The sequence below is a fragment of the Canis aureus genome, chromosome 32 (assembly GCF_053574225.1).
Source record: "Canis aureus isolate CA01 chromosome 32, VMU_Caureus_v.1.0, whole genome shotgun sequence".
NCBI lineage: Eukaryota > Metazoa > Chordata > Mammalia > Carnivora > Canidae > Canis > Canis aureus.
Window position 1 is genome coordinate 22,757,957 of NC_135642.1, and position 25,091 is coordinate 22,783,047.

The 25,091-nt window shown below is 38.0% G+C and overlaps 1 protein-coding gene across 4 annotated transcripts in view; it reads right to left on the reverse strand.

Annotated features, from left to right (window-relative positions):
- MYO5A (myosin VA) overlaps positions 1–25,091 on the reverse strand; it is a 189,223-nt gene that overhangs the window by 9,992 nt on the left and 154,140 nt on the right. Inside the window, exons 29-37 of one of the 4 annotated variants that reach the window (XM_077881132.1) lie at positions 21,849–21,949; positions 19,359–19,439; positions 17,320–17,518; positions 14,953–15,027; positions 13,617–13,710; positions 8,430–8,576; positions 6,255–6,409; positions 4,008–4,097; positions 2,281–2,431 (exon numbers count right to left, since the gene is read on the reverse strand). In XM_077881132.1, the coding sequence (XP_077737258.1) occupies positions 2,281–2,431; positions 4,008–4,097; positions 6,255–6,409; positions 8,430–8,576; positions 13,617–13,710; positions 14,953–15,027; positions 17,320–17,518; positions 19,359–19,439; positions 21,849–21,949 (1,093 nt within the window). The remainder of the gene's footprint in view (positions 1–2,280; positions 2,432–4,007; positions 4,098–6,254; positions 6,410–8,429; positions 8,577–13,616; positions 13,711–14,952; positions 15,028–17,319; positions 17,519–19,358; positions 19,440–21,848; positions 21,950–25,091) is intronic. The other 3 variants (XM_077881134.1, XM_077881133.1, XM_077881135.1) reach the window with 3 other exon arrangements.

A 25,091-nucleotide genomic window follows, 5' to 3' on the forward strand; every position in this document is an offset into this window, starting at 1 on the left:
TGCATGCATGTACTCTCAGACATTCAATTTAGGAAAATAATCTGAGTCTCAAGAGAGGGGAAAACAACTTTCCAAAAAAGGGCTTCCAGATTTTGAATTTTAACGAAGGAATAATTCTTAAATGAAAATATTTATGAAATTAAGAAATCTTAATGGTGCATTTGATAAAATATGAAGCAGCAGCCTTATAATAGCACAAGCCTGGGATATCTTGGGAGGGTTTTTAAGCAAATGCAGCAGTTAGGGAGAGGATAAGTTATTTTCCAGGGATATCTGAGCCCCACAGGCAAACCAAGTAGCAAGACCGGCAGGAGACTGGGCAGTGGTCATGGAGAAGCCTTGGGAGGGGATGGTTGTGTGGGGCTGGAAAATTGGGCCCTTCCTTGCCCTGAGCTTTCCTTGGTAGCAGGGAAGCTTTGGGTTAGCCTTAGCATCCCAGAACTCAGTCTTTTCAAATCTGGGGCACTGCTCCCTCTATTGTGTCCTCACAGTGTTTGACTTTGGCTTATGCCTCCTCCTCCAGGATGGTTATGGGATGATTACTCCCTGGATTGGCAGCCCCTTGAGACCAGGGGCCAGTTCTGATTCGGTTTATATCTCTTATTCATTTTATTTCTCACAGTGCTAACTGCAGCTTCCACAGAACCTCAGGCTGACACAAAACATTGGCAGTTGTTATCAAATGACTGGGAGGTGGGGGTAGTAGTTTACAGTGGGACATCTCAGAGCTAAGCTTACTGTTTAGTCAATAAAAATAGGCAGAAATAAAAGAAATGTTAGCTGAAGTTGACCTTCTTTGCATCTGTGTTGCTTCTTACATTTTAGCTGACCTACGTTGCTTTGAATACACAACCATTAGGGGACAACTGAAAAATTGACCACTGAGGTGGTACCCTGAAGAAATCACTGCCAAGAATCTCCCATGGCTTCCTCAGCCTTTTGTGACTATGGTTGGTTTATTGTGGGCCTGCAATGGAAGATGGGAGTACTAAGGGCAACAAAGAAGTTGTAGAAATGTGGAAGACACACACGTGGAAAAAGAAAGGGTAGCTTGGGAGAAGCCTTAAGTAGCTGCTGATCATTTGCTTGAAGATAACAGAGTTTGGTAACTTAAAGCAAATTTAATTCAATTCATTCAAAATTAGCAACCTGCAATTTATATATGCCTCCTAATTCCTACTTTATACATGCTACACATTCCCAAGGAATATAGGCAGTACAGTACAAAAATACACACCCAGGGTGAGTAGACACATTTAAAGAGAGGTATGTGGACTCACACACCTAGCTGAATACACATATATAGAAATATACATACACGTGCACACCCCAGTCACTTATATCCAATGAGAAACCACTACTTTAAAACCAAATTACCTTTAACAATTCCATAGGGGCCTTGAGATGTAGAACTCATTATGGAGTGTCTGAGACCTATTCTTGTTGCCATGGTACCCCCAACCCTTTTATTGTAGCCTAGCAGGAGAAATGTAAACTCTCCCCAACTTCCTTAGTTTTAGATGGATCCCCCCCAGGAAGCCCTGTGTTAAGAGTTTTCTAGACCAAAGTTTGTTTGTTTATTTATTAAAGATTTTATTTATTTATTCATAAGAGACAGAGAGAGGCAGAGACATAGGCAGAGGGAGAGACAGGCTCCTTGCAGGGAGCCCAATGTGGGACTGGAGCCCAATGTGGGACTCGATCCCAGGACTCCAGGATCACGCTCTGAGCCAAAGGCAGATGCTCAACCCCTGAGCCACCCAGGCGTCCTTAGACCAAAGTTTAAAGTGTTTTTGAGGGGTGCCTGGGTGGCTCAGTCAGTTAAGCATCTGCTTTCGGTTCAGGTCATGATCCCAGAGTCCTGGGATGGAGCCTGCCTCAGGCTCCCTCTACCTGCTGCTCCCCCTGCTTGTGCACATGAGTGGGCTCTCTCTCTCTCTCTCTCGACAAATAAATAAGTAAAATCTTTTTAAAAAATAAAGTGTTTTTGAAAATTGGACAAAGAATGAGGTATATTGCTGGGTATAAAGCATAACCCAATCTCAAGGGAAAGGCATCACACTGGGGAGAGTCACTAGAAACTGCCCTTTCAATCATGTGGAAGCAGTGATTTTGATGTATCCCAATTAGTCATGGCTGGGGTCCTGGGATTCCTCAGCTAATTTCAGGACTGAGTCTTACAACTTTATGTTCTTCATATGAAGATATGCCTCAAAACAAGTGCTGCTGGTGGGCACATGAGGCAGGCAGACCTTGATGTCGGCCAAGCCCTCGCCTTACCGATCATTGGCTGAAGGATGTTCTCTAACACCCGCACAAGCTGCTGGTAGATCTGAATAGCCAAGTCACTTAGCACCTGCCGGTACTCAGCCAGGTCAAAATTGGTGAGACAGTGTTCATTCTGGCGAGATGTGTTGTGTTTCATGAAGCCCTGGTAGAACCAGAAAGCAAAGTTAATGAGACCCATGTGAAATAAAATGTCTCTTCTAACTCCTTTGTTTATTAGATTCCTTTGCTGTCTTTCCTCTGAAGAGTTTCCATCTGTTCCACGCTTGAATGCCAGATAGTCATTCTCAAATGCTCTGTGTGTTTGTTTCCTTCGTATCCCCCTTCCACTCCTTATTAGTTTTTGAATAACATCTAAACTTGGCAAGCTAGCATTTAAGCCTTTCCAATAGCCATGTCAGTGAAACAATTCGGGGGAACATAATTTGAAAAAAAATTAATGAGTGTTTTCATTCATGATGCAGCAGGTTTACTGCCAAACATCAAGTTATCTAAAGTATTAATCTCTTAACTTCAATTCCATTAAATACAGTCCTATTTATAAATACTGCCTCTGGAGGGCACACATAATCTGAAAATAGACCAAGAGGTTGATCAAAAAATTAAAAAATGCCCTTTATTACATTTCATGGTAATGATACATGGTACATGATTTTCCATCCAGGATTAGAATGGAATTTTTTGGTGGTATTAGTTAAAATGGAAAAGCAACTGTACAGGCAGGTACTTTTGTCAGACATTGCCTGCTTGATGGATTCTACCCACAGTCAAGCATCTGCCTCCCTACAAACGACCTAACATGGTCTAGAAGTGGAGACTGACAGGATAACTAATGGCCCCTTACAGCAATTCTAGTCTGTCTGTCCCATGTTCTCACGGGCTGTATCTTACTCATATTTATATTTTCCATCATTTGCCTCTAGCCTCTGGGTACCTAGAAAATGCTGCTGGTCAGCTTCTCTGCCTGCCTTCCAGGCAAAAAATGGAAGGCATGGGCAGCAGTGGGTAGGGGCACAGGCTGTCAGAGGCAGGCAGGCAGCCCCAGATCCCAGCTCTGCTCCTTCTGACTAAGAGGACCCAGGCAAATTGATGAACTTCACCGAACTTCAGTTTCTTCATCTGTAAAACTGGGTTATAATTTCTATCACAGAGATGTTGTAAGAATTAAAAATCATAGTGTACAGTTAAGTGCTGTCTGATATTCACTGAGTAGGCCTTAATAAAGAATATTAATATATTACATAGTTTTGAAATAACAGTTTTGAAGTCTATCAAGTACCTGATGAATCTATCACTGCAAATAAAAGCAAAACGGGTTTTTGGACCAATCTAAAGAGATATGCCTCAGCTTAATCACCTTTTATGTATTATCAAAAGCCAAAATTCTTTAAATAGTTCAATATTTTTCATATCAGTCCCCAAAAAGCCCATTTCCACATACTGACGAGGTTTCATTGCTCATTATAATTCATTAACCAATGCTCATTGTATTTCTGCTATGCTTTCTCATAATACAAACTCTCAGAGGGAAGAAACTATGTTGCTCTCTAGTTCACTGTTTCATAAACAATGGACATCAAACAAAACTATGAGCTTCCAAGCCACTTCTGAATTCAGGTTTCTAAATTAACAAATGGTTAAATGTTTTGTGCTTTAAAATTTTTCCTTAAAGGGGTCAGAGAAAATATATCATGCTGGTTTTGTAATCAAGGTTTTCTCACCTCTTCTCCACTGTACTGCTTCAAACAGTGCAAAAACCGGCATGTGTTAGAGAGCCAGAAGGAGACCGTTTCGAAATCATCACCTCTTTTCTGAAGGAGAGAAAAAGGCTACATTCACTTTCCTTAGGGAGATAACAACCTGAAAGGAACTGAACAGTTACCAGAAGGCCCACTTCTCTCAGTTACATTATAATTACAAAAATAAATCAGACTGCAACTGTAGTCTTACATCATTGCTAGAAAATTTCAACCCCATATTTGTTGGTTGGTTGTTACTTTGCTTGGTATCTATTTTCTTGCCATTAGAAAAAGATGCCCGATCATTCTGCTGGTATTAGCTTAGCCTAAGTCCCTTTCGGCAGAAAACAATTCATTCAACCACAGCTTACCCCACCTCACTTCCCTCAGGGTTACTGAGAGGGTCAGAGGGGACTAAAGCACAAGAGGGAACTATATACCAGGAAGTGCTGAATCCCAGATTAGGTTAGTTGTATCAGTGATACAACTCCTGAACAGAGAATCCGAGGTGGGGTGGAGGAAATCCTGGGCAGAAGAGGAGAGGGGGGAGCTGAATGGCTCTTCGTCAGGACTAGGGTACATGCCAAACAACTGGCTGCTAAAGGCAAATATACTTCAATTCAGAACTGGGATGAGAGGCAAATTCACATCAATTTTGAAGGGCATCAAGAATGCGTTGTATGCTAGTACCCACTCCTTTTTAATTTTTTACCAAGAATACATGGTATGTCATGAGTATACTATATAATGATCAGTTAAATTAGAGGAATGTCTTCCTGCAATTAGGATGAGAGGGAGAAAACATGATTTGATTTTGCTATCTTCGTAGGAATTGACTTACAAATTAGTAACACTTGCAGGCTAAATGCAATACAGCATCAATATACCAAAAATGAAATGGGTTACATCAGAAGACCTCCAACAATTTTTTAAAAGATTTTATTTATTCATGAGAGACGGGTGAGGGTGCAGAGACACAGGCAGAGGGAGAGGCAGGCTTCATTCAGGGAGCCTGACGCAGGACTCGATCCTGGGTCTCCAGGATCACACCCTGGGCTGAAGGTGGCGCTAAACCACTGAGCCACCCGGGTGCCCCCTCCAACAATTTTTAAGTGTGAAATCTTCAAAAACTCCATGCTTTGGTAACTATCGGGAAACTAACTACATAGAATATCTGCATAGCAGGGACGAAGAACCAGCATTTGTCAAAGGTTCACCACCAGGGGCTGCACAGAGGGTGTGTTTAATGAGAAGAGAACTTCAGGTGGAGAACATGAAAAAGTTCTGGGGGTGGGCAATGATAATGGTTGTACAACAATGAGAATGTACTTAATGTCACAGAAACATGCACTGAAAAAGTGGCGAGGTGGTAAATTTTATGTTTTGTGTATTTTACCACAGTTTTTTAAAAAATAGTTAATGAAAGACATACTAGATTTGAGAACGTCCACTGGGCATGTTAACTATCCACTTATCTCCATCCAAAAAGTTTTCATCCAACTTCAGTTAGATAATCAGAAAGCAAAGTACTCGGAACACATTCTCTTAGCTCCTCACAGAAATGTGTGAGTTAAAGTTAAGTATAATGTTCATTGTTTTTCTAGAGAGGCAAGAGGAGGAGGTGACACAGTGATTACTGAGTTATGCAGGTCTTTCAATTCTATTACATAATTCTGCTGCCTTTTCCAAGCCTTTCCTCTCTGCTTAGTATCTGTTGCTTCTCACATGGAACCAGGCATTTCAGGTAACAAGGAAAATTATGGGGTGAGTTGGAGAATAACAGGAAGAAAAGTTGGAAGAAAAAATTTAATGTTTTATCAGCCATCTCGTTTATGAACAAGCCATGTCATGTTGAACTTACTTAATACCTTTTTAACTTTTTAACTAGAGCATCATATTCCCTATATATATGGACCACACTAAATATTTTTAATTTATTTGTAAGATCTCAAAACAGACTATTTCTATTTTGTTTATGAAGAAATTTACTCTGCAGTTTAATGCAATTATATCAAATTAATTTTAATTACTGTTAAACCTGAGCCCCACTGTACAAGAAGGCATATAGACATGTTGCAAGGAATGTTGTCGACAGTGTAAGTTATCAGTTAAGACTGGAAAGTGTTCACATCTGGCAATTTAGCTCCAATCTAAGAAAGGAAAATACCTTGGTGCAGATTCTGTCATCATTAAGGTTCACTATGAGAATTTTGTGGAACATGAACTGACCTTTAATACTTTTTTGATGCTGTTAATTGTTGATGTTAGCAACGACCTTACTTTCTGATCATCATTCAGGTAGTCAGCATGTCGAACACACATAAATAGGATATACGCTGGTAACCCTGGAATCAAATTGACTGCCACACCACGTGGCTTCAGTTCTGAAAGGGAATGGAGAAAAATAAGCTTATGTAGCATTGAAAATATTCATGAGGAATGCTTTTATGAGATATAAAAGCACAGTTCTCATGAAAGAATTCAATCATTCAGGGTTAATAGGTCATATTAAAAAAACATATTTCAAAAGCTCAACAAGTAGAGAAATTGTTAAGGGTGGGGACATGTGAATCTTACAACTCCCGAATTTTTATCTCTTGCCCGGACTTCTTCCATGAACTCCAGGCTCATGTATCAACTGCCTTCTTGACACCTCTGCTTAAGCATGTCAAATTGAGTCTGTTTCAAACAGAACCACTGATTCCCTATGGAACCTGCTTTTCTAGGAGTTGTCCCCATCTCAGTAAATGGCTGTTCCAGACTTCTGGTTTCTCAGGTTATAAACTCTGTCAGTATCTTTGACTCCTTTGTTTTCTCACACCACATGTCTAATTCAACAATAAATCCTGTTGGCTTTACCTATAAAACACATTCGGAAACTTACTCTACTAGCTACCCTAGAACAGGCCACTATCATCTTCTCCTGGACTATAGTGATGGCTTCCAGACTAGTCTCCCTGATTCATCCTCTGCTCTCCAGTAGCACAGTTTTCACACAATGACTGGATTAATTCTGTACACAAACGCCACTCGTGTTCTGAAACCTTCTAGGCTTCTCTTCTCAGTCATTTATAAAATCAAAAATCTTCACTATGTCTATGTGATCTGGCCCTGCTCCCCTTCCTCAGTTCACAGTGCTCTAGTAACACTTCTCTCTCTCATCCTAATTGCACAGGGCTTACGTACTTACTATTTTCTGTCTAAAATGTTCTTTCTCAGATACCAGGATGATTTGCTTCCTTGCTTCCTTTGATCGCTGTCCAAGGATCAACTTATCAAAGAGAACTTTCTTGACAACTTTATATAAACTAGTTCACTTGCCTTTACTCTTTATCCTTTTACCCCATTATATTGTATTATTTTTTCTCTATTCCCCCCATGCCCCAATGTAATATCTATAAGAATAGGGATCATGAATTACTTTATTCATTACCCAGTACCTAGAAAATGCTCAGCATTTGGTAGGAGCTCACTAAATGTTTACTGAACTGATGAATCTTTGTTAACTCTATGCTTAAAAATCACAGGCTTCTTATAACATTTTTGCTAAATGAAGGTCATGTTGAAACCTAAGTGCCTCTGCTCCTATATATAGTACTTGGTTTAATGCCACAAACCCCAGGAATATTAAATCAGGTATAACTGTCAATCGCATTGCTGTCAGCCTACACCTGCTGGGAGGAATGCTACACAAAGGCTGAACACAGAAGTTTTTCCCTTTTTCAGTTCATAACTTTCAGGCTGTGTGCACTCCCAACTCATTTCCCACCCTCCCTTAAAGAGTCTTCTTGCAGAACTAGTGGGCTTACACCCCATCTTGCCCCTATGCTGCTCTGAAATGCTTCTTTCATGTCCATTTCATTTGTCCAGTCCTCTCCCCTTCCATAGCTGGAATCTTTTCCTTAATTCTTTGGTTTCTTCCCTATTACCAAAGTGTTATTCTTGACACATTTAGTTGTGAAAGAAAGCAAGGGAAAAAATGAAACTTAGTAAGTTAAATGGCCCAGAGCAGTGGTGTTCAGCTGTGGCTGCACTTCAGAATTCTCTGAAAGATTGAAAAAAATATATTTGACATGGTCAGGCTCTTCCCTGTAGAGATTCTAATGTAATGAGTCTATGGTAGGGACCATACACCAATACTTCTCAAAAGCTTCCCCAGATATTTTAATTTGTAGCCAGAGTGAAGAAAGTCTGGCTTCAAAGGATCCTTATAGGTAGATCCTACATAAGTCTCCCTGTAGTTTGATAAGGCATGACGTGGTCAGGATGCTACCGCAGAAGGATAATGCAGTTTGCAATGATGACTAAAGAAACCAGTGTTGAGTATCTTAAAAATTAGTGACTAGTCTTTCCCATCACTGACTAGATGCACCAGAAAGACCTTCTATTCCAGAAAATACTTGCCCAGAATCAGGTTCTTGACAAGCTTTTGCTCATCTTCCTTCTTGTATTCCAGCATTCCTTGGAAATCCTTTTCTTTCCTGGGAATGTTAACTGGACGGATAGGTTCATCAATGATCTGTCCTGGGGATATGTTCTCCATCTGGCCCACTTCATGAGAAACAAAAAGGAGAAGAAAATATTTTCCAGGTAGAAAAGATACAAGGGTTCCACATTCCAATAATTTGAAATGAACTCTACAGCAACATAAACTTGACATATTTGCCACTTAATTATTTCCTCTTTAAATACCCTTTTCTCCTAAAATTAGGTGGATAGATGGCAAAATTATATGGTAATGTCACTCCAACAGCCACTAATGCCTGGCTACTATCAACATCAAAGAACCTTACTTGCTGTAAAAACATTTTTTTTTGTAATAAAGTTTCCTTTGTCAAAAGTAAGGTTAAATGTCCCCAAAGTAAGTGGTTTAACTTCTTGGTTAACCAATCAGCATCATCATAATGTTTAAGATATTTAGACTTTAAGTCACAGAAAAACAGTATTCTACAAAGAGGCAGCAAGAGTATCAAAGATTTCCCCTCACTTTGAGCTGTATGAATCCAGTCATTAAAGAAAAAGAACATTTGCTTTAAAATGTATCATTGCAATCAGTTCAAACCACATCAAGATAGCTGGTAGATAAGTATTTCTTCACACTGGTTGATGTGAAATGTATCATTTTTCACAAAGGCCTCATAAGGCAAAGACCTAACTTTCTTCTGCTACCCTTCATTCTCAAAGAAATTATGAACAGATAAATGCTTTTATTTAATATGATTTCCTAAATATTATGCTGTTTTTTGCTTGTTTGTTTTTAGTCAAGTGCTTTAAGTCTTAACCATGAAGCTGTAACCATTAAAGTACAAGCACTGGTTAATGGCCCTGTGATGTTAAAAATGGTCACTATTGTTAATGGCAAGTGCTAGAGAAGGATTACGCTAAGAATTAAAAGAAAAAGGTCTCCAATTTCATTGCAAAAATTGAGAATTAAATGAGAAATGCAAGGGAAGGTAAGGGAACATAGAGTTATGATGGTGTTTGTGAAAATATATGCTACTAAGCAGGTTTTTAAATTCTTTTACCTATAGGGAGGGGGCAGTTATCTAGGGATAGATTGAGTTGAATCTGTTGCCAGACACAATGCAGATCAGAAGCATTAGAAAGTTTAATGTTGCTGATTCCCCAAGGTATCAGTAGTTCTTCCCCGGTCACTCTGGGTAATTTCCTGTGTTAGTTCTGGGAAGCCAGTTCCGCAGGACAAGGTTATCACGGAGAACACCAATACCTGCCAGTATTCTTGCTTATGTGGCAGAGAGCCAGCCTAGTGCCACCCCGTCCACCTCATGCTGCAGCATCACACACCAGGATTATCAGCGCTGAAAATCACCACCGTCCATCAACACTATAATATCTAAAGAGTGACCACATTGTGACTGGACAAGTCAGGGCTGTGGCGTCTAGTGCTTCATATGCATGGTAAAATATACGTCTCTATACAGGAGACAGGAGATTCAAGCCATTTAGTTTTACAAAGATTACTTCTGGAGTCAGTTTAAAAACAACAACATGAGGATCTCAGAATTAGCAGACAGTGACCTTCACAGCTCATGTACACACTGCATGTAAAGTACAAAAGAGTAAAATCCCTGGCATCCATGTTACTAGTCACTTTGAGCCACAGAAATAATTCTGGGAGGAAATAGAGTCAACATATTTTCTTTATCAATAAAAGTACCTATTTGGACTCTAACCCCGAGAGAATGTTTTAAAGCCCACTGATTTCATCCACTGGTGATGAGATATACCATTATTTTACATAACACTAAAGAAGGAAAAACACTGCCAATTAAAATGCAACCTGTCAATAGTTTCTGAAAGATGCAACTTAATTTAAGATGTTAAAATGTAAAAATTTGAGCACCTCAGAATTTATGAAATATGGTGAATATTTTTACTAGGAGATGTCACATTTTAAAAGAAAGCTTACTTTCTTTTTACAAAACCTTTAACCAAGATATTTTTGGTTCTGCACAAAAATGTCAGAGATGGTTTTCCATATTTTCATTAAAATTTTCTCTCTGCTTTTGAATTGTCTTCAGAGATTTGAGTTTTCAAAAAAAATTCATAGATAAAATATGGATGTCAACTCAACACAATTCTGATTTTTTTAACAAGCCATCTACTAATTAAAATGTCAGTCTTTATGTATGCAGCATCAGGAAATTATAGGGCCTGAAAGAAAGAAGCTGGGACTGCATTTCAGTTTTCAAAGACTCATAAGACCTTAGGGGTCATTTGGTCCAATGTTCTATTACAGACTTTCTTTTAAAAAACCTGAAGCAATACCTATTTTCATTTTCTGGATTCTTTATATTTGTGGGAAAAATATTCTTGAGCCTTTTTGTCCTGGAAAAGGAAAGGAAATTGGGCGTTTTTAAAAAAATTTAATTTCCCCACTTTGGAACCAGAAAGATCTTGATTTCAGGTTTAATGGAGACAGGTGAATAAATTCCTATAAGTAGAGAGGAAAATTGGAAAATATGACAGTAAGGAGAGAAGTCAGTTGTTCCTGGAGGCTTGGGTTCTAGTTCCAGTTTGGCTACTCACTGGCTGAGACCTTGGCAGTCCCTTATGGTTTCTGGGCCTCTGTTTTTTATGCCTATGAAATAATTAACTGATTTCTAGAATTCTTTTAGGTCTAAATTCCCTGACTTTATGAAAGTTGAGATGGAACACCCACTCCTGGATTAAAATATAGCACAAAGCCGATCAAAATTTGAAACACTCTCTATTTAGCTTTATAATTTCTGCTAAAAATTATATATGTTGGCATTTAAAAAAAAATGAAAGGCTTCACTGGCTTCTAAAAAAGTCTCCTTAATTAAGGGTAGCCCATAGAAGGAGATAAGAATCTTGCTATTTTAAACCAGAAGAATTTAAGTATATTATATTTAGAGAAAAATACAAGAAAACTTAGTTTTTAAAAAGGCTTTTGTTGTAGAAAGTTCCCTGTATTTCTGTATAATGGATGATAAGGAAATAGGAAGACAAAAGTGTTAGAAGAGCTTGTTACCTTAGTCTCTAATTTAGGGGAGGAGTACCCAGCATGAGCCCAAGTCATATACATCTACTTCATTTTATTCTTTAATTTTGTGTTATTTAATTTCAAATATAACTTTTCTTAAGAATATGATGTCCTTTTGTTTAATCTATGAAGTGCCTTCTCAAATGCTACTTATAGGTTTGAGAATACAGCTGGTGAGATAGTTTAATTTATGAGATTGATTTCTGATTGACAATAGCTTAAAATTGCTGACATCTTGAACTGTAACCTATCTCAATTAAAATATATGTATCAAAGAAAGCTGAGTAAAAACTTAAAATAAGTAGCTTTGCTATTTATCAAATTTTACTAATGTATTACAAAGAAATCATTAGAAGTTTAAAAAATAATCTACCAATTAATATCCTTAAAATCAGTTCTTTCAGGCACTCTTGTCTAATTATCATCTTATGATATAATTAAAGTAGAGTTAAGGGCATAAAGGTTTTCTGAATAAATATTTTTTAAAGTTTTATCAATAGACATTATAGTCCATGTGTGTGTCTTGGGAGGTTCAAAGTTTTAGTGTAATATAGGAGTCATGTAATGCTAAAAGGTTTATAAATTATGACTGCAAAGTAATTTGTCTGATTTCTACAAAAATATTTCAGCATTTGTACATCCAAGAGAGTACATTCAAAGTAAACATCTATGCCATCATTCTAAATATGTTTGGAACTTATTCATTCAACAAACATTTAAGGAATGATTATGATAGGTCAGACACCAAGCTAGGTAATACTGGTGCTATGAAAACAAGAGGAAAAAAGATGTGGACCCTATGTTCAGAAAGCTCATGTCCACTGAGGAAGCCAGTGATTCAAATGGAAAAATTGCTAACTGTGGTCCACAGAGCCATAAAGCCTGTCTCAGTGATCAGGAGAGGCTGCTCTTGAGGATGTGACATATGACTCTGGTCTCAAAGGATGAGCAGGACTTGACCAATTAGGAAGACCAAACAGAAAGGACAGTTGTGACAGACCTTGCATGTTGAGAGAATGAAAACCATACAGAGTTAACATGGTAGATTCTTCCAAACACTCCAAACTATGCAGAGTGACATTGAGAGACTAGATGGGTAGTCAGACTACAGAGTATCATTTTTGGTCAAAAGTGTATAGGTGTGAAGGCAATTCCAAAGAGGGTCTCTAAATCTCTTGAACAATGAGAACGTTGTTGAAATAAACTTAAAACCTGGCTTTATCTCCATTCATTGCTATATATCTGGCAGCTAGGTAAATACTTAGTGAAGGAACCAACACACTAATCCAAAAGACAAGATTCATTTGTATATAATTACAACTGATATTTGATCATTTTTTTCAAGCTGTTTTCCCATTATCATATGTAAATTGTGAAATGTTAAAAAAATCTTATTTCTTTGTAATCATAAATCATTTTTTCTCTTTTTTCTCCATTACATTCTTTGAGGACACAGACTTGTCTTACTCTTCTTAGTATCCCTAATACTAATTGTAATAATAATAATAGTTAAGTTGAAAAAAAATAAAAGTTGTATACAGCATTTACTATGTGTCAGGGAACACACTAAGTATATTACACACATTAATTCATTTCATCCTTACAAACTGTCAGGTAGATGCCATTTAACATAGATCATTCCCATTTAATAAGTGGGAAAACCGAGGCATAGAGAGGTTCAATAATTTTCCCAATATCTGTGCTCGCTTCGGCAGCACATATACAATAATTTTCCCAATATCAGATGACTAATAGAAGAGTTGGGAGTTGAAGCCAAAAAGCTTGGCACCAAAATCCATGTGCTAAACCTCTATGTTATATTTGCCAAGCCCAGTGTCTGGCACATAGAGGACAGTCACTAGATGCTTGTTGAATGATTTCTCTCTCTTCGTGAAGAACATTTTTCCCTACCTAGCAATGGATATTTCCACTCCACAGAGGTCAGATTTGCTGAAAGTCAATTTTGTTATCATCCCTAATATTCACATGCAAACCTGTTAGACCACTGGCATAGCAATACAAAATCAAGATGCCGCAATTGTTGTAAAAACGTGTTAAAATACCTTCTAGTTCACCAATTTTCTTGGCAAATACTTTCAGTTGTTTTTTCAGTTTCCGAACTGTCTTATCTTGTTTTTCAAGTTGTTCCATCAAGTCCTAAAGATTAAAATGAGAAATATAATAGAAAGATCAAAATAGGCCTTCTATAATGCACAAAAGGAAAGCAGACACAAAATCACAGGAACACTGTTAGTTTTACATAAAAGCTCCAGAAAAGCTCGCTGGTGGAGCCACCACCTGGCTAAAACTGGCAGGCATGGGAAATGCAGCTACAATAAAAGCCAAATGTTAAAATACACACTGCAGTAAAATCCTTTACAGCGTGATGGATAGCGGGCTCACTGGGGAGTCTTTTCCAGTAGACTCCTTGTGGGTAAAACAATTAAATGCTTGTAAAATGGACTGCTTTTTTCAGTAGAATGCTTTCTCTCAAGGGGGAAGAGGCAAAATAAATTTTGACAAGTGCTCAAAAAGTTCTGTGGGAAGTTTTAAGGATGGCTGAACTTAGGTCAGGGCTCTTGGCTGACCCCTGTGTGTGAGAAGCACGGTCTTTGAGACCTACCCTTTGGAAATGTTGAAATTAGTCCTATAACTTAAGAAGTTTGGGGGAAATAAAAGGTAAGTTGAAAAAAAAACACAGAGAAAGGATAAAGAGTGGTCTGGTGACCTAGGTCCAAGTGGCAGGTGGTATAACACACCCATAAAATTTCACAGGCGATATAACTTTGCTTACAGAAAAAAGGGGGGAATTCCAAGTACTTTATATGCAAAAAAAAGGAAGAAGAAAGCCAGTACATTCAAGGGGAGAGGGTAAAAAATGTCTCTGATGGCTAAAATCGCAGACAGAGTTAAGACATCAATAAGTAAGAATAAGTGGGTAACAGCAGACTCAAAGTTTAGGAGCGAAGTCAGTCAGTGCTATGTCTGGTTGCTATGCAGGTAATGGTGCAAATATAATGGTATTTATAAACACAAATACTCATTCACTTTCCAGTTGAGACAGCGCAGATTTAGAAACTAGACTACTGATTCGAAGGAAATAGGTGCTAACATTTCAAAGTGTTCAGTTGTGCTTCTTGGATTTTACTTTATCTTTCCAATCACATTTTGCTTCCATCACACTGTAAGCCTATTGTTAATAACAAACCCAACGTGACAATGGACGCAGGACACTGACAGAGGTGACACCATTGGCTACAAGACAGCTGTGGGGAGAAATAGGTCTCGTGAAAGTTTTTGAAGAGATTCCTGAGGAGGGGTGGGCAGCAGTGTGCTCTTCAGTAATAGAGGCTACAAGTAGCAGGGGAGACAACAGAAATGCACTCTGAGTTTACATACAATCATCCGTTTGTAAAGTGAAATCCGATATGACTGATACTTCTTAGGGTCATCTGCATATAATTCCTCAAAATACTGAAAAAACAGGCACAATGGATATTTGTTTTTCTCTGTGTTTTTGAGGGGAATGTGACCTCTCAGCAAAATAAATTTTAAAATATTTTACAACACAAATAATGACAGTTTATGTTCTCAAAAGGCTGATTTGTCATCTGCCCATTGCCTTCTGATCTTCCCAGTAGAGATGATTCTAATTTTATATAGATACACACATACACATATATTTTCATGTGCTCAAGGGTAACAGGCTATCGCTCAGGTGCCATCATTTAGCAGGCTACACAGAACAGAAAGCTGGTATTTCACTCCTCAGACCTCCTCACAAGTTGTTGTACTTTTTTTTTTCTCCTGTGGCCAGCAGCAGTGACAAGGGTGAGGAGGCAAATAAAATGAAAGTGAAAATTAAGGCAATGTTGGCACTCTTGCCTGAGGGTGAAAAGGCTGGTGAGAAGCTATGTGTCTTCCTTCCATAAAGGCAACATGGGGGAGGCCCATGGAGCATGTTCACAAGTGGAGGAAGGAAAAAAGGCCATCTTCGTGTCTGTGTTGGGAAGTAGGTGGGTAAGTGGGTTATGCAGGATAGAGTTCCCAAGAACACTAAGTGTAGGTCCATTGGGCTTTACCATTCTGTTCAAGTGTTTCAAAGAAATGCACAATTAAGAAATTATATCATGGTTTTGAAAAGTGCATTATTCCCTATACTTAAGTTTGAAACTATTCTCCAGAATTAGTAGTCAGGTACGGAAAGTAGCTGACCTGTAGAGGGTGTCTAAAACTCAGAGAAACTCATTAACTAGACTCTACCCCCCTAAAATTTCAGAGCTTTAATTTACTTTTGTATTAGCTATGAAAAACTGCCAAGAAAATTAATAATGCAGACAAGATTGCAAAATAAATGATTAATCAACTTAGTGAAAAAATTGGGAGTTTGCCATCCAGAAGCATCTTGATTTCATGGTTTCGACTTGTATTTTAACAATCACTTATAAGCACAGAATTTATATACACTGATCAATTGTTATAATTCAGTATATTTATCGATTCTGAGGCATTAAAGCACTGTTAGTTTAATTTAAGCAACAACATACTTGAGAGAATAATGACGTTTCAAAAATATTCCATGATTCAAAACATTTTCCCCCACAAATCTGTGATATTTCAGTCACTATGTAAAGAGTCCGACATATGTTTCTCCATTCCTACAATGGAGCTTCACGTAGCAAGCTGCCTTCAGAGGGACAGAAGGTGAAAAGAATACTTTTGGGTTTTACATCTAATTAATACAAAAGGTGGTTAAATAGAGGACACTAGAAAACGATCTGAAATATAAGTGATCACTAATGGAGTTGATTATAATAATTCAGACCGTTAAATATTCAGAGAAAATCCAAACTATTTTATTAAAGGTCATTAAAACTCTGAATTTAGGAAAAAAAAGAAAGACAAATCAACTATCCGTTCCAAATAGCTTTTCTCAAAACCAGGCTGGCACTACAATATAGTATTTTCTATAGAAATGCAGAATTATAACTTTTCAATGACTTTTAACTTAATATACTTATCAAACCTAAGTAGATTTATGTCTATAATAAAAATTATTTTGTGACAAAAATATTTCAGAACATATTTCCTGCTAAAGAAAGAAAAAGGAGGAATAAGAAATAACTTGGATTCTGTGCCAGCATTCAGAATCTGGCAAGGGAAAAAAAAATCTCCTCATTCACTGCACTTCTGTTAGAATCAAAAGCATACAGACTTAAATCCTGATATCCCTCCACCCTGACCTGGGAGGTCTAGCCAATGTCAACCAAAAGCCACCGCTTGGCTTTGCCAACCACCTTCCCCACCATAACTCCAACCCCTGCCCATCTGCTCGAGATGGAGGCAGGAATGGCCTCGGTGGCTGCCTGGGGACCAAAGATTAAAGCTCATCCCTAGTCTCTACTATGACAACCAAGTAACACAGCTCCTTAAAATGGCAGAGAATCTGCAGCCAAAGGGGAGGAAGCAGGTGAGCCGAGTTCTCAAGGATGTCAAAAGCCCAGCACACAGTTGGGGGAGATCTCCCAGGCTCCCCAAGGGAGGTCTAAGAATGCTCAGACAGCCCAGAGCCTTCTGTCAGATACACAACCTGTGCTTGGGACTTTTTCACGTCAACAAACACAATCACATTTTCCTTACTCTGTCTCTGCTATGGAGTGTGGAGCAGCAAGTTTTTTCCCAGCCCATACAGATGTGTCTGACGGAAAGGAAACAAGGCCAGTGCTGCAGGGCCAGGCGCTGCACTCTGAGGAAAGCATGGCTTACCAGGTTTTCGTTAGTCAGCCTGGTGATCTCGTGCTGCAGGCTGGCCTCGATGCGGGCCTCCGGGGGCAGCTGCAGGTTCTGCGCCAGCAGCTGCTGCTGCCGGTTGTTCTCCTCCTTCAGGCTCTGGATCTCCCCACGGAGGGCTTCAGCCTCGTTCTCGTGGCTCCTCTTCTGGGACTGGAGCTGGGATTCCAGGAGCCTGGGGAGAAGTGCACAGGTAGGAGAGGGAGATGGCACCTGTGTCTCTGCTTGCTGGGCATGAGGCTTTATGCTCGCTTGCCAGGGCAGGAAAAGTGGGGAAGCTGTAGTGTCTGTGTAACTTCTGACTTCTTTCAAGTTAAGAAACGCAAACAAGCGAAGTGCTCTCACATTTGCATCTTTCTGAATTATGGAATGCTACAAATATAACATTCTCAAAGGTCCTAAGAAATAGGAAAGTTTAAGCTCTTTTGAAAAGTTTATTAGAAATGGTGACTAAAATAGTCAATTAAAAAAACATACTTTTAATCTGGCTTACACTGTTTACAAACTAGCATTTCAGTTGGCAAAGACAGCATCTTTGCCACAGAATAATTCTGCAGTGTAGGACAAGATTACAAACTCCCTATCTCATTAAATATGCCTGTAAGAATTTCAGTGTTACTAATTTCAGGCAGAGTATGACCAGGGTCCCATTTCTACTTTCAACTCTTATCTCTGAGGGACAGAAAGGCTGGTGTGACTCTGAAATAGATACAGATTTATCCAAATCCACACAGGTCATTCTGAAATTTCACATACGTGTATTTTGTATTTGTCATCTTTTCTCTCTCCCATACACTTCTATATCAATAACATGTGATTTTAGAACATAGATGTTATTTTTTTTGTGATGTGATTTTAGAACATAGATGTTATTTTTTTTTTCATAGATGTTATTAATAGGATGGACAAAGTGGTTGCAGCTTCTCTGAGCAAGCACCCAAGTCAGCTGTGCCTGTAAGCAAACCAGGGCATCGACTGCAGGAGTACCAGGGAGAAACGGCATCCTCCCTTCACCATGCACCCCCACTTCTATATTCACCCCCTTTCCAAACACAAAACAAAGTTATGGTTAGGAATTAACTAACATGAAGAAAGGAAAAACATTCTTTTATTCTAATCCCCTTTGTAATCAACTGCTGGGCAAAAGTTCCTGATGCCATTGCAAGCAAACGGTTAACAGCAGACTAAAAATATTTTAGTGATTATAAAATTTCAAAGACATTTGAACCAATAACACCACAAAGTTAATGATAATGGCTTGTGATTACAACAAAGCAGAATAAGCAGGAGCCCCTTGAACAAATAGCTAAGTATTTTTTAAATTTAATCACTAAAGTGGTATTTTTAATGAGACTTTAAAGATACAAATACCCCAGAGCAGATGAGTATCTGTGTTAGAAACCTATTGCTGTTTCAGTTTTATTTGCTTTCCCCTAAACACATTTAATGTGTTGAGTTATTATTTTGAACTGTAGCAATACAGGAGACCCTTCTGGTTTGTGGTTTCGCACATCTGAATTTCACAATAATCACACAGAATGCCAAATTAGGCACTCAACACTGCAGTTAGGCAGCATGATAACATATATAAGAATACAGTCTCACAGGTGATACTTTCCTTTAGATTGGTCATTATTACAAATAAGAAACTACTAAATAATAGGTATTATTCTTTCCCACCATAGTTTGGGCTCTAATTGAAAGGTTTGTTGTTTTGTTTTGTTATGTTTTCCAATCCCTAGTGATATAGCCAGAAATTTTAGTCTATGAAGAGAAGATCCTTCACTCACAGGCAGCAACTCTTAAATTCACTATCAATCCATTTCAGCTGTAATTGCATCTCTTAGTGGAGAAAATATTTAAGAAGGTACTTGGCTGAATGTTCTACATTTTACTGAAATTTACCCAGGAAGACAACTAATGTATAAGAAACACAGAAATTAAAGTCAGAAGGCCACTGTTAGTAAGAGAAGCAACAAGTTAATAACATTCCATTTTGAGGAGACAAATATAACCTGTTGGCTTGTTTTAACCCTTCATAAACCAGCCACAGCTCTCCATCCTCATTCAACTCATGGCAATCCATAGCAGGTGATCTTCCATGCAAAAGGAACAACAATGCAAAACACAAAGGGATACAGGATGGTCATGAGATGATGATGGTCAAGAGTAGCACGCGGTATTTCAATTTTTCATTAAGGCAATAAGATTGTTTTTATTAATTACAGATGGCGTTAAGACATTATCACAAAAATTACTTTTGGTTAATTTTGTACAAAATGGGTAACATGTAACATCACATGTCAATAAGTAGAAAGAAGAACAAAACAATCAAGGAGCTAGAGCTACTTTTTTCTGTAAAGTAATAAATGACTGAAAAGGTGAAAAAGAAGTTGTTTTCAACATTTTATTCAGCTAGGAGAGTGATCTTTATGTCACATATTGTATAAGAGACCAAGATCAACCATGATAGTCACACACATATAGAATGAAAACGTCAGCTATTGTCTTCATGTGGCAACCTTCATAGTCCAGTTCAAAATGAAGTTTTAAGTCTTCTGAGTAGAAACTTGTTTTCACTTAATAAAAACCACTTTCCTATTTTTAAAATTGTGTTAAGAAATTCCTATAGGAGTGACTTATAAATAAGAATATGTCCAAAGCTCTCAACTTTTATGATACAACTGTTACAAAGATTTTTTGTGTCAAAATTAATGTTAGATCTGGGGAAACTGCTTTTATATTAAAGATGTGACATATTTTATTAAAAGTATATATAGGGACACCTGGGTAGTGCAGTCAGTTGAATGCTTGACTCTTGATTTCAGCTCAGGTCATGATCCTAAGATCATGAGATCGAGCATGGTGTCAGGTTCCACACTCCACACTCTCTGCTGGGCATGGAGCCTGCTTAAGATTCTCTCTCTCTCTCTGTCCCTTCTCCCACCCCACTCTCTCTCACTCGCTCATATGTGCTCTCTTAAAAAAATTATAAATAAATAATAATGACAAAGTTGATTACAGGCTTTTTCTATCTGGGGTATAAAAATAATATTTCTGAGTATCTGCTATCAGACACTGTTCTATATCCTTCCACATGTATTATTTCATTTAGTTCTACTAACCCACTGGGTATCATTTGCCACATTGCAGACAAAGATACCGAGGCTTAGAGATAAGATACCTTGGAGGCAACACACTGGCAAGTAGCAGAGCCTAGGGCTATCTGACTCCAGAGCCCAGGTTTTTACTCTTCTACAAGACTTTTGTTGATATGAAGTGTACAGAAAGCACATTCCAGAGAATGCTCTTCTATTTACCATCTCCCCCTGGAGAGTTGATCTATTTTCATGGTCTCAATAGTATTTACACTAGTGACTTCAAAATTTATATCTCAGCCCACATACCTCTCTAATTCCAGATCTATATGTTCAACTGCCTAATGGATTTCTCTCTTTGGGTGTCTTCCTAGCTGCTTACATTCACTATTTATAAATCTACTGATTATCTCCACCTTGTGCTTCCCCACACCACAGACCCAGGGTCACAAAAAGCATTACTATATCTAACCAAGTATCCACAGCGGACACTCAAGAGCCACCCTCTATTTAGGATTTTCTATTCCTCACCTACACATCTCAGAAGCCACAAGGCTTTTTGATCTCATCTTATGTATCTTATGTATCTTTCAAAGTGTCCCATTTCTCTCAATCCCAGCTGCCACCAACCAAGTCAAGTCACTGTAATCAGTCATGCAATTACAGAAATAGCTTCCTAACTGGTCTTTATGCCTTCAATATTTTTCTACTATAATCTATTCTCTAACATAAAAGTCTTTGATAAAGTTTCATCATTAAATGGCTGTGCAAACCTTGTACCCTCAGTCAGCCTACCCAAAGCTCTTAGGTGCACAGTGACTGAGCTGCGTGCCATCTGAAACTTCACTTGTGTTTACAGTAAATAGGATAAAACTAGAATTAGGATTTTCTCAAAAGACCTTAGGAAATGTGACAAATATTTGATCTTAAATATCAGAGTCCCATCCTAGAAGTCATAGTACCTTTGTAGAATGATATGGCCAATACTGAGGTGATTCCAGATACTTCACCACTTCTTTCCACACTAAATTTCGTAACTGAGAGCTAAAGTTATCCCTAAAAACTATCCCAACCATCCTGGACAAAAAATGAAAGACTAACCAAGATAGTCCAACAGTGAGCAACTGGTTTTCTTCTCAAGGCTAAGACCCTAAATATACAGAAATATAATCCCTTGATGTAAAATGCATTCCCCTTGACACCTCACATCAATAATGGTACCTTATATTAAAAATGAGATCTTAAATGGGAATATACTGGAAACCTTGAATTCCCCCTGAAGGTTAGCTGATGTCTAATAAAGCAATATATAAACACTTTGACTTACTGCGCAAGAGGCTGGCTTAAAGACTAAAGATATACATGATTAAGATTAAACTAAAATGATTGAAAAAAGAATGGACTTACCTGTTCGTTTCTTTCAAACCAATGTATGCTTGTGCTATTTCACCTTTATCTTTCATTTTTTGTACATCTTCCAAAAGTATTGTAGAATCTGTCATTGTATTCTGAAGGGGAAAATGACACATTTCCACATTAGCAGTCAACTCAAAAGCTTTGGACCAGAGAAAACATTTTTCTTTCCTCCAGAATAGGGAAGTTTACATGCCTTACCACACCTCTCCCAGTAGAGCCCCAGCTCCAGCCCCATATAATAGAGAGGAGGGTCAGGCACAGGCAGTTAAGAGAAAGAGGTGTCTTCAGTCCCTCTATTAAAAGGGTGGTGATATTCTAGAGTACCACTGCCCTGTAAATAAAATCACTGATGGGCAATGTGTGTTTTATATTACGTGGGGTGGGGGAATATATATATATATATATATATATATATATATATATATATATATATATATATATATATATAAAAGTAGCTCCTTGGTGTCCCTGCCTGGTAATTGTTCTTCTTTTTATTTTTTTAAATTTATTTACTCATTAGAGACACACAGAGAGAGGCAGAGACCGAGGGAGGAGCAGGCTTCTCACAGGGAGCCCAATGTGGGACTTGATCCCCAGACCCGCGATCATGCCCTGAACTGAAGGCAGATGCTCAACCTCTGAGCCACTCAGGCGTCCCTTGCCTGGTAATTGTTCTAATGCTATGTTATAATATAAATATATATATTTCAAAGTCTATATATACATATGTGTGTATATACTTTATATATAAAAACATAGATATATTTCCAAGTATACATAAAGCATTAGAAAAATAACCAAGTAAAAACACTGAGCAACTATTTTTTTTATAAGGTTTTATTTACTTATCTGACACAGAGAGAGAGAAAGCACAAACAGGGAGAAGCAGACTCCTAACTGAGCAGGGAGCCTGACTTGAGGCTCAATTCCAGGACCCTGGGATCATGACCTGAGCTGAAGGCAGACGCTTAACCAACTGAGCCACCCAGGTGCCCCGACACTGAGCAACTACTGAATGAAAATAGAACAAAAGCTATTCTTCCTACTACTTCCCATCTAGTTATACTAAAACAAATGCCCCAGTAAAACACTGTGAAGTTTGACATAAAGCTCATTTTTCCATTAAAAATTCTGTACAAAAAAGGTAGATGATATGCTTTAGCAAAATTAGTTTTTTTCTCACACATTTATATATATATAATATATATTATATATATATATTCCCATATAAATGGGAAGAATTTAGCTCTTTGTAAATATCCACCATCTGTTGTTACTCAATTTTTCTTCCCTCTGTTCCATTATAGGATGGTACATAATTTTTTGAAATACATTTCTGGCAGGTCAGCATTACTAATGATTTTGTATGAAAAGCACTTTTCTGCTCACATTTTTACCTCCTTTTTTATTTTTCCTTTTTGGTCAGTCTGACAATCAATGTAATTTCCAAATCTTGCTTCTATTCAGCTACTCTGTCTCTCCTAAACCAGAGCAAGAATAGATTAAGAATTACTGCACTATAGCCTTTAGAGAATAATACATTTTAGAACCTAAGGGCCCATTCTATCTGTCTAAATAGTGTATGTCTGATCTGTTAGTCAATGTTTGTTCGAAAGGCAGGTCTCACAATGAAGTGGACTTAATAGAAAACACTTCAAAAACCATGATCTTAGAGACCAGTTCTGAGATAAGTTCAAGACCAGTTCTTGATCAGAAACATACTTAAAAAAAAAAATCCCACTTTTCTCCTAATGCTGTCTTTTTGTGAGCTTATAAATGCATCCTCAAAGACCAAATATAATGGGATCCCTGAGTGGCTCGGCGGGTTTAGTGCCTGCCTTTGGCCTGGGGCATGATCCTGGAGTCCTGGAATTGAGTCCCATGTCAGGCTCCCTGCATGGAGCCTGCTTCTCTCCCTCTGCCTGTGTCTCTGCCTCTCTTGCTCTCTCTCTCTGTGTCTCTCATGAATAAATAAATAAAATCTTTAAAAAAAAAAAAAGAGACCAAATATAATCTGATAAGAGCTTATATTTTACTAAATTTTAAAAATCTTTCCCATAAATGCTACACAGAGCTTTCTTTAGCTATGATTTATATATATTTTAATATATATTTCATAGAAATTTTTTTTATCTTTCTCTGAAAGAAAATTTTTCTATTCTACAATGGGCTATACTCAGATTTTTAACTTTTAAGTAGTAACTCTCAAAGACCCAATCCCAATAGTAAATAATGCTGTATGTATTGTCTGATATCTGAAAACCTGTATGATGTACTTTTGAACTTTAGGTAAATTAGGTAACTTGATCCTATTAACTAGTCTAAAGGAAAGATAAACTTCTTTATATGGTGTTTTCCTTATAGTAAGCAGCCAGGCCTTCCCTTATCTGGCCTACTTTAGCTAAGAAGTAGTGGCTGGAGCATGGGATCAGACTTGGACCACTAGCATTAGGAAATTCCTGACTCACTGCTCAAAGTTTGTCTCCCCTAAGCCAGTTCAGAAGTTTAGAAAGGGCTGCCCCATGTAGGAAAATCCTACCCTTCTCAAGAAAAGTGTGCTTTACTCTTGAGGCTCCTTCTCATCCTTGGCCAACAAATCCACAGCTGCTAGAAAAGAGTGTGGGATAACCTGTGCTTTTGGGTATGTTCCAAATTAAGGGACTCCCATCCTGGGCCCCTGTGCTGTGGATGGCCTACCACAACTACTATAGTGAGTCGGAGAGCTGACTATGAATTAGAAGTCATGGTGACCTCCCTCTGATCCAGACTGGAGCCTACTATATCTATTAGTTTTCCACTGATAGAGGGCTCAAATAGGAAATTAATTTGTAAATATCAAAACAGACTTGGTGGTCAGAAGCATCAATTGCATATACTGGGGGAATACTTGTATGGTAAAATTTAGGATTAAATAAAAGTATTTACTAAAAGTTTTTTAAAAGTTTTATAATTACCTTGTCATCCTGAAAATCACAAGTCAGCAAGCACAAAAAACAAACAGAGAAAACAATAAACCCTTAGTTCCATAAATAAATCCCATCAATGAACCCCATCATAACAGAAAAGCTAACTGTAAAGACCCAAAAATTAGTATTTGTGGAACCGGCATAAGGTGGACATTAATATATATTTATGTGATAATTCTTAATTTTCAGGAACAAGTGCTTGAGATTCTTTTTGAGTTGCTTTGGTTTTTTAAGTTGTGAGTAGGTGAGAAAATGACCCTCCTGTTAA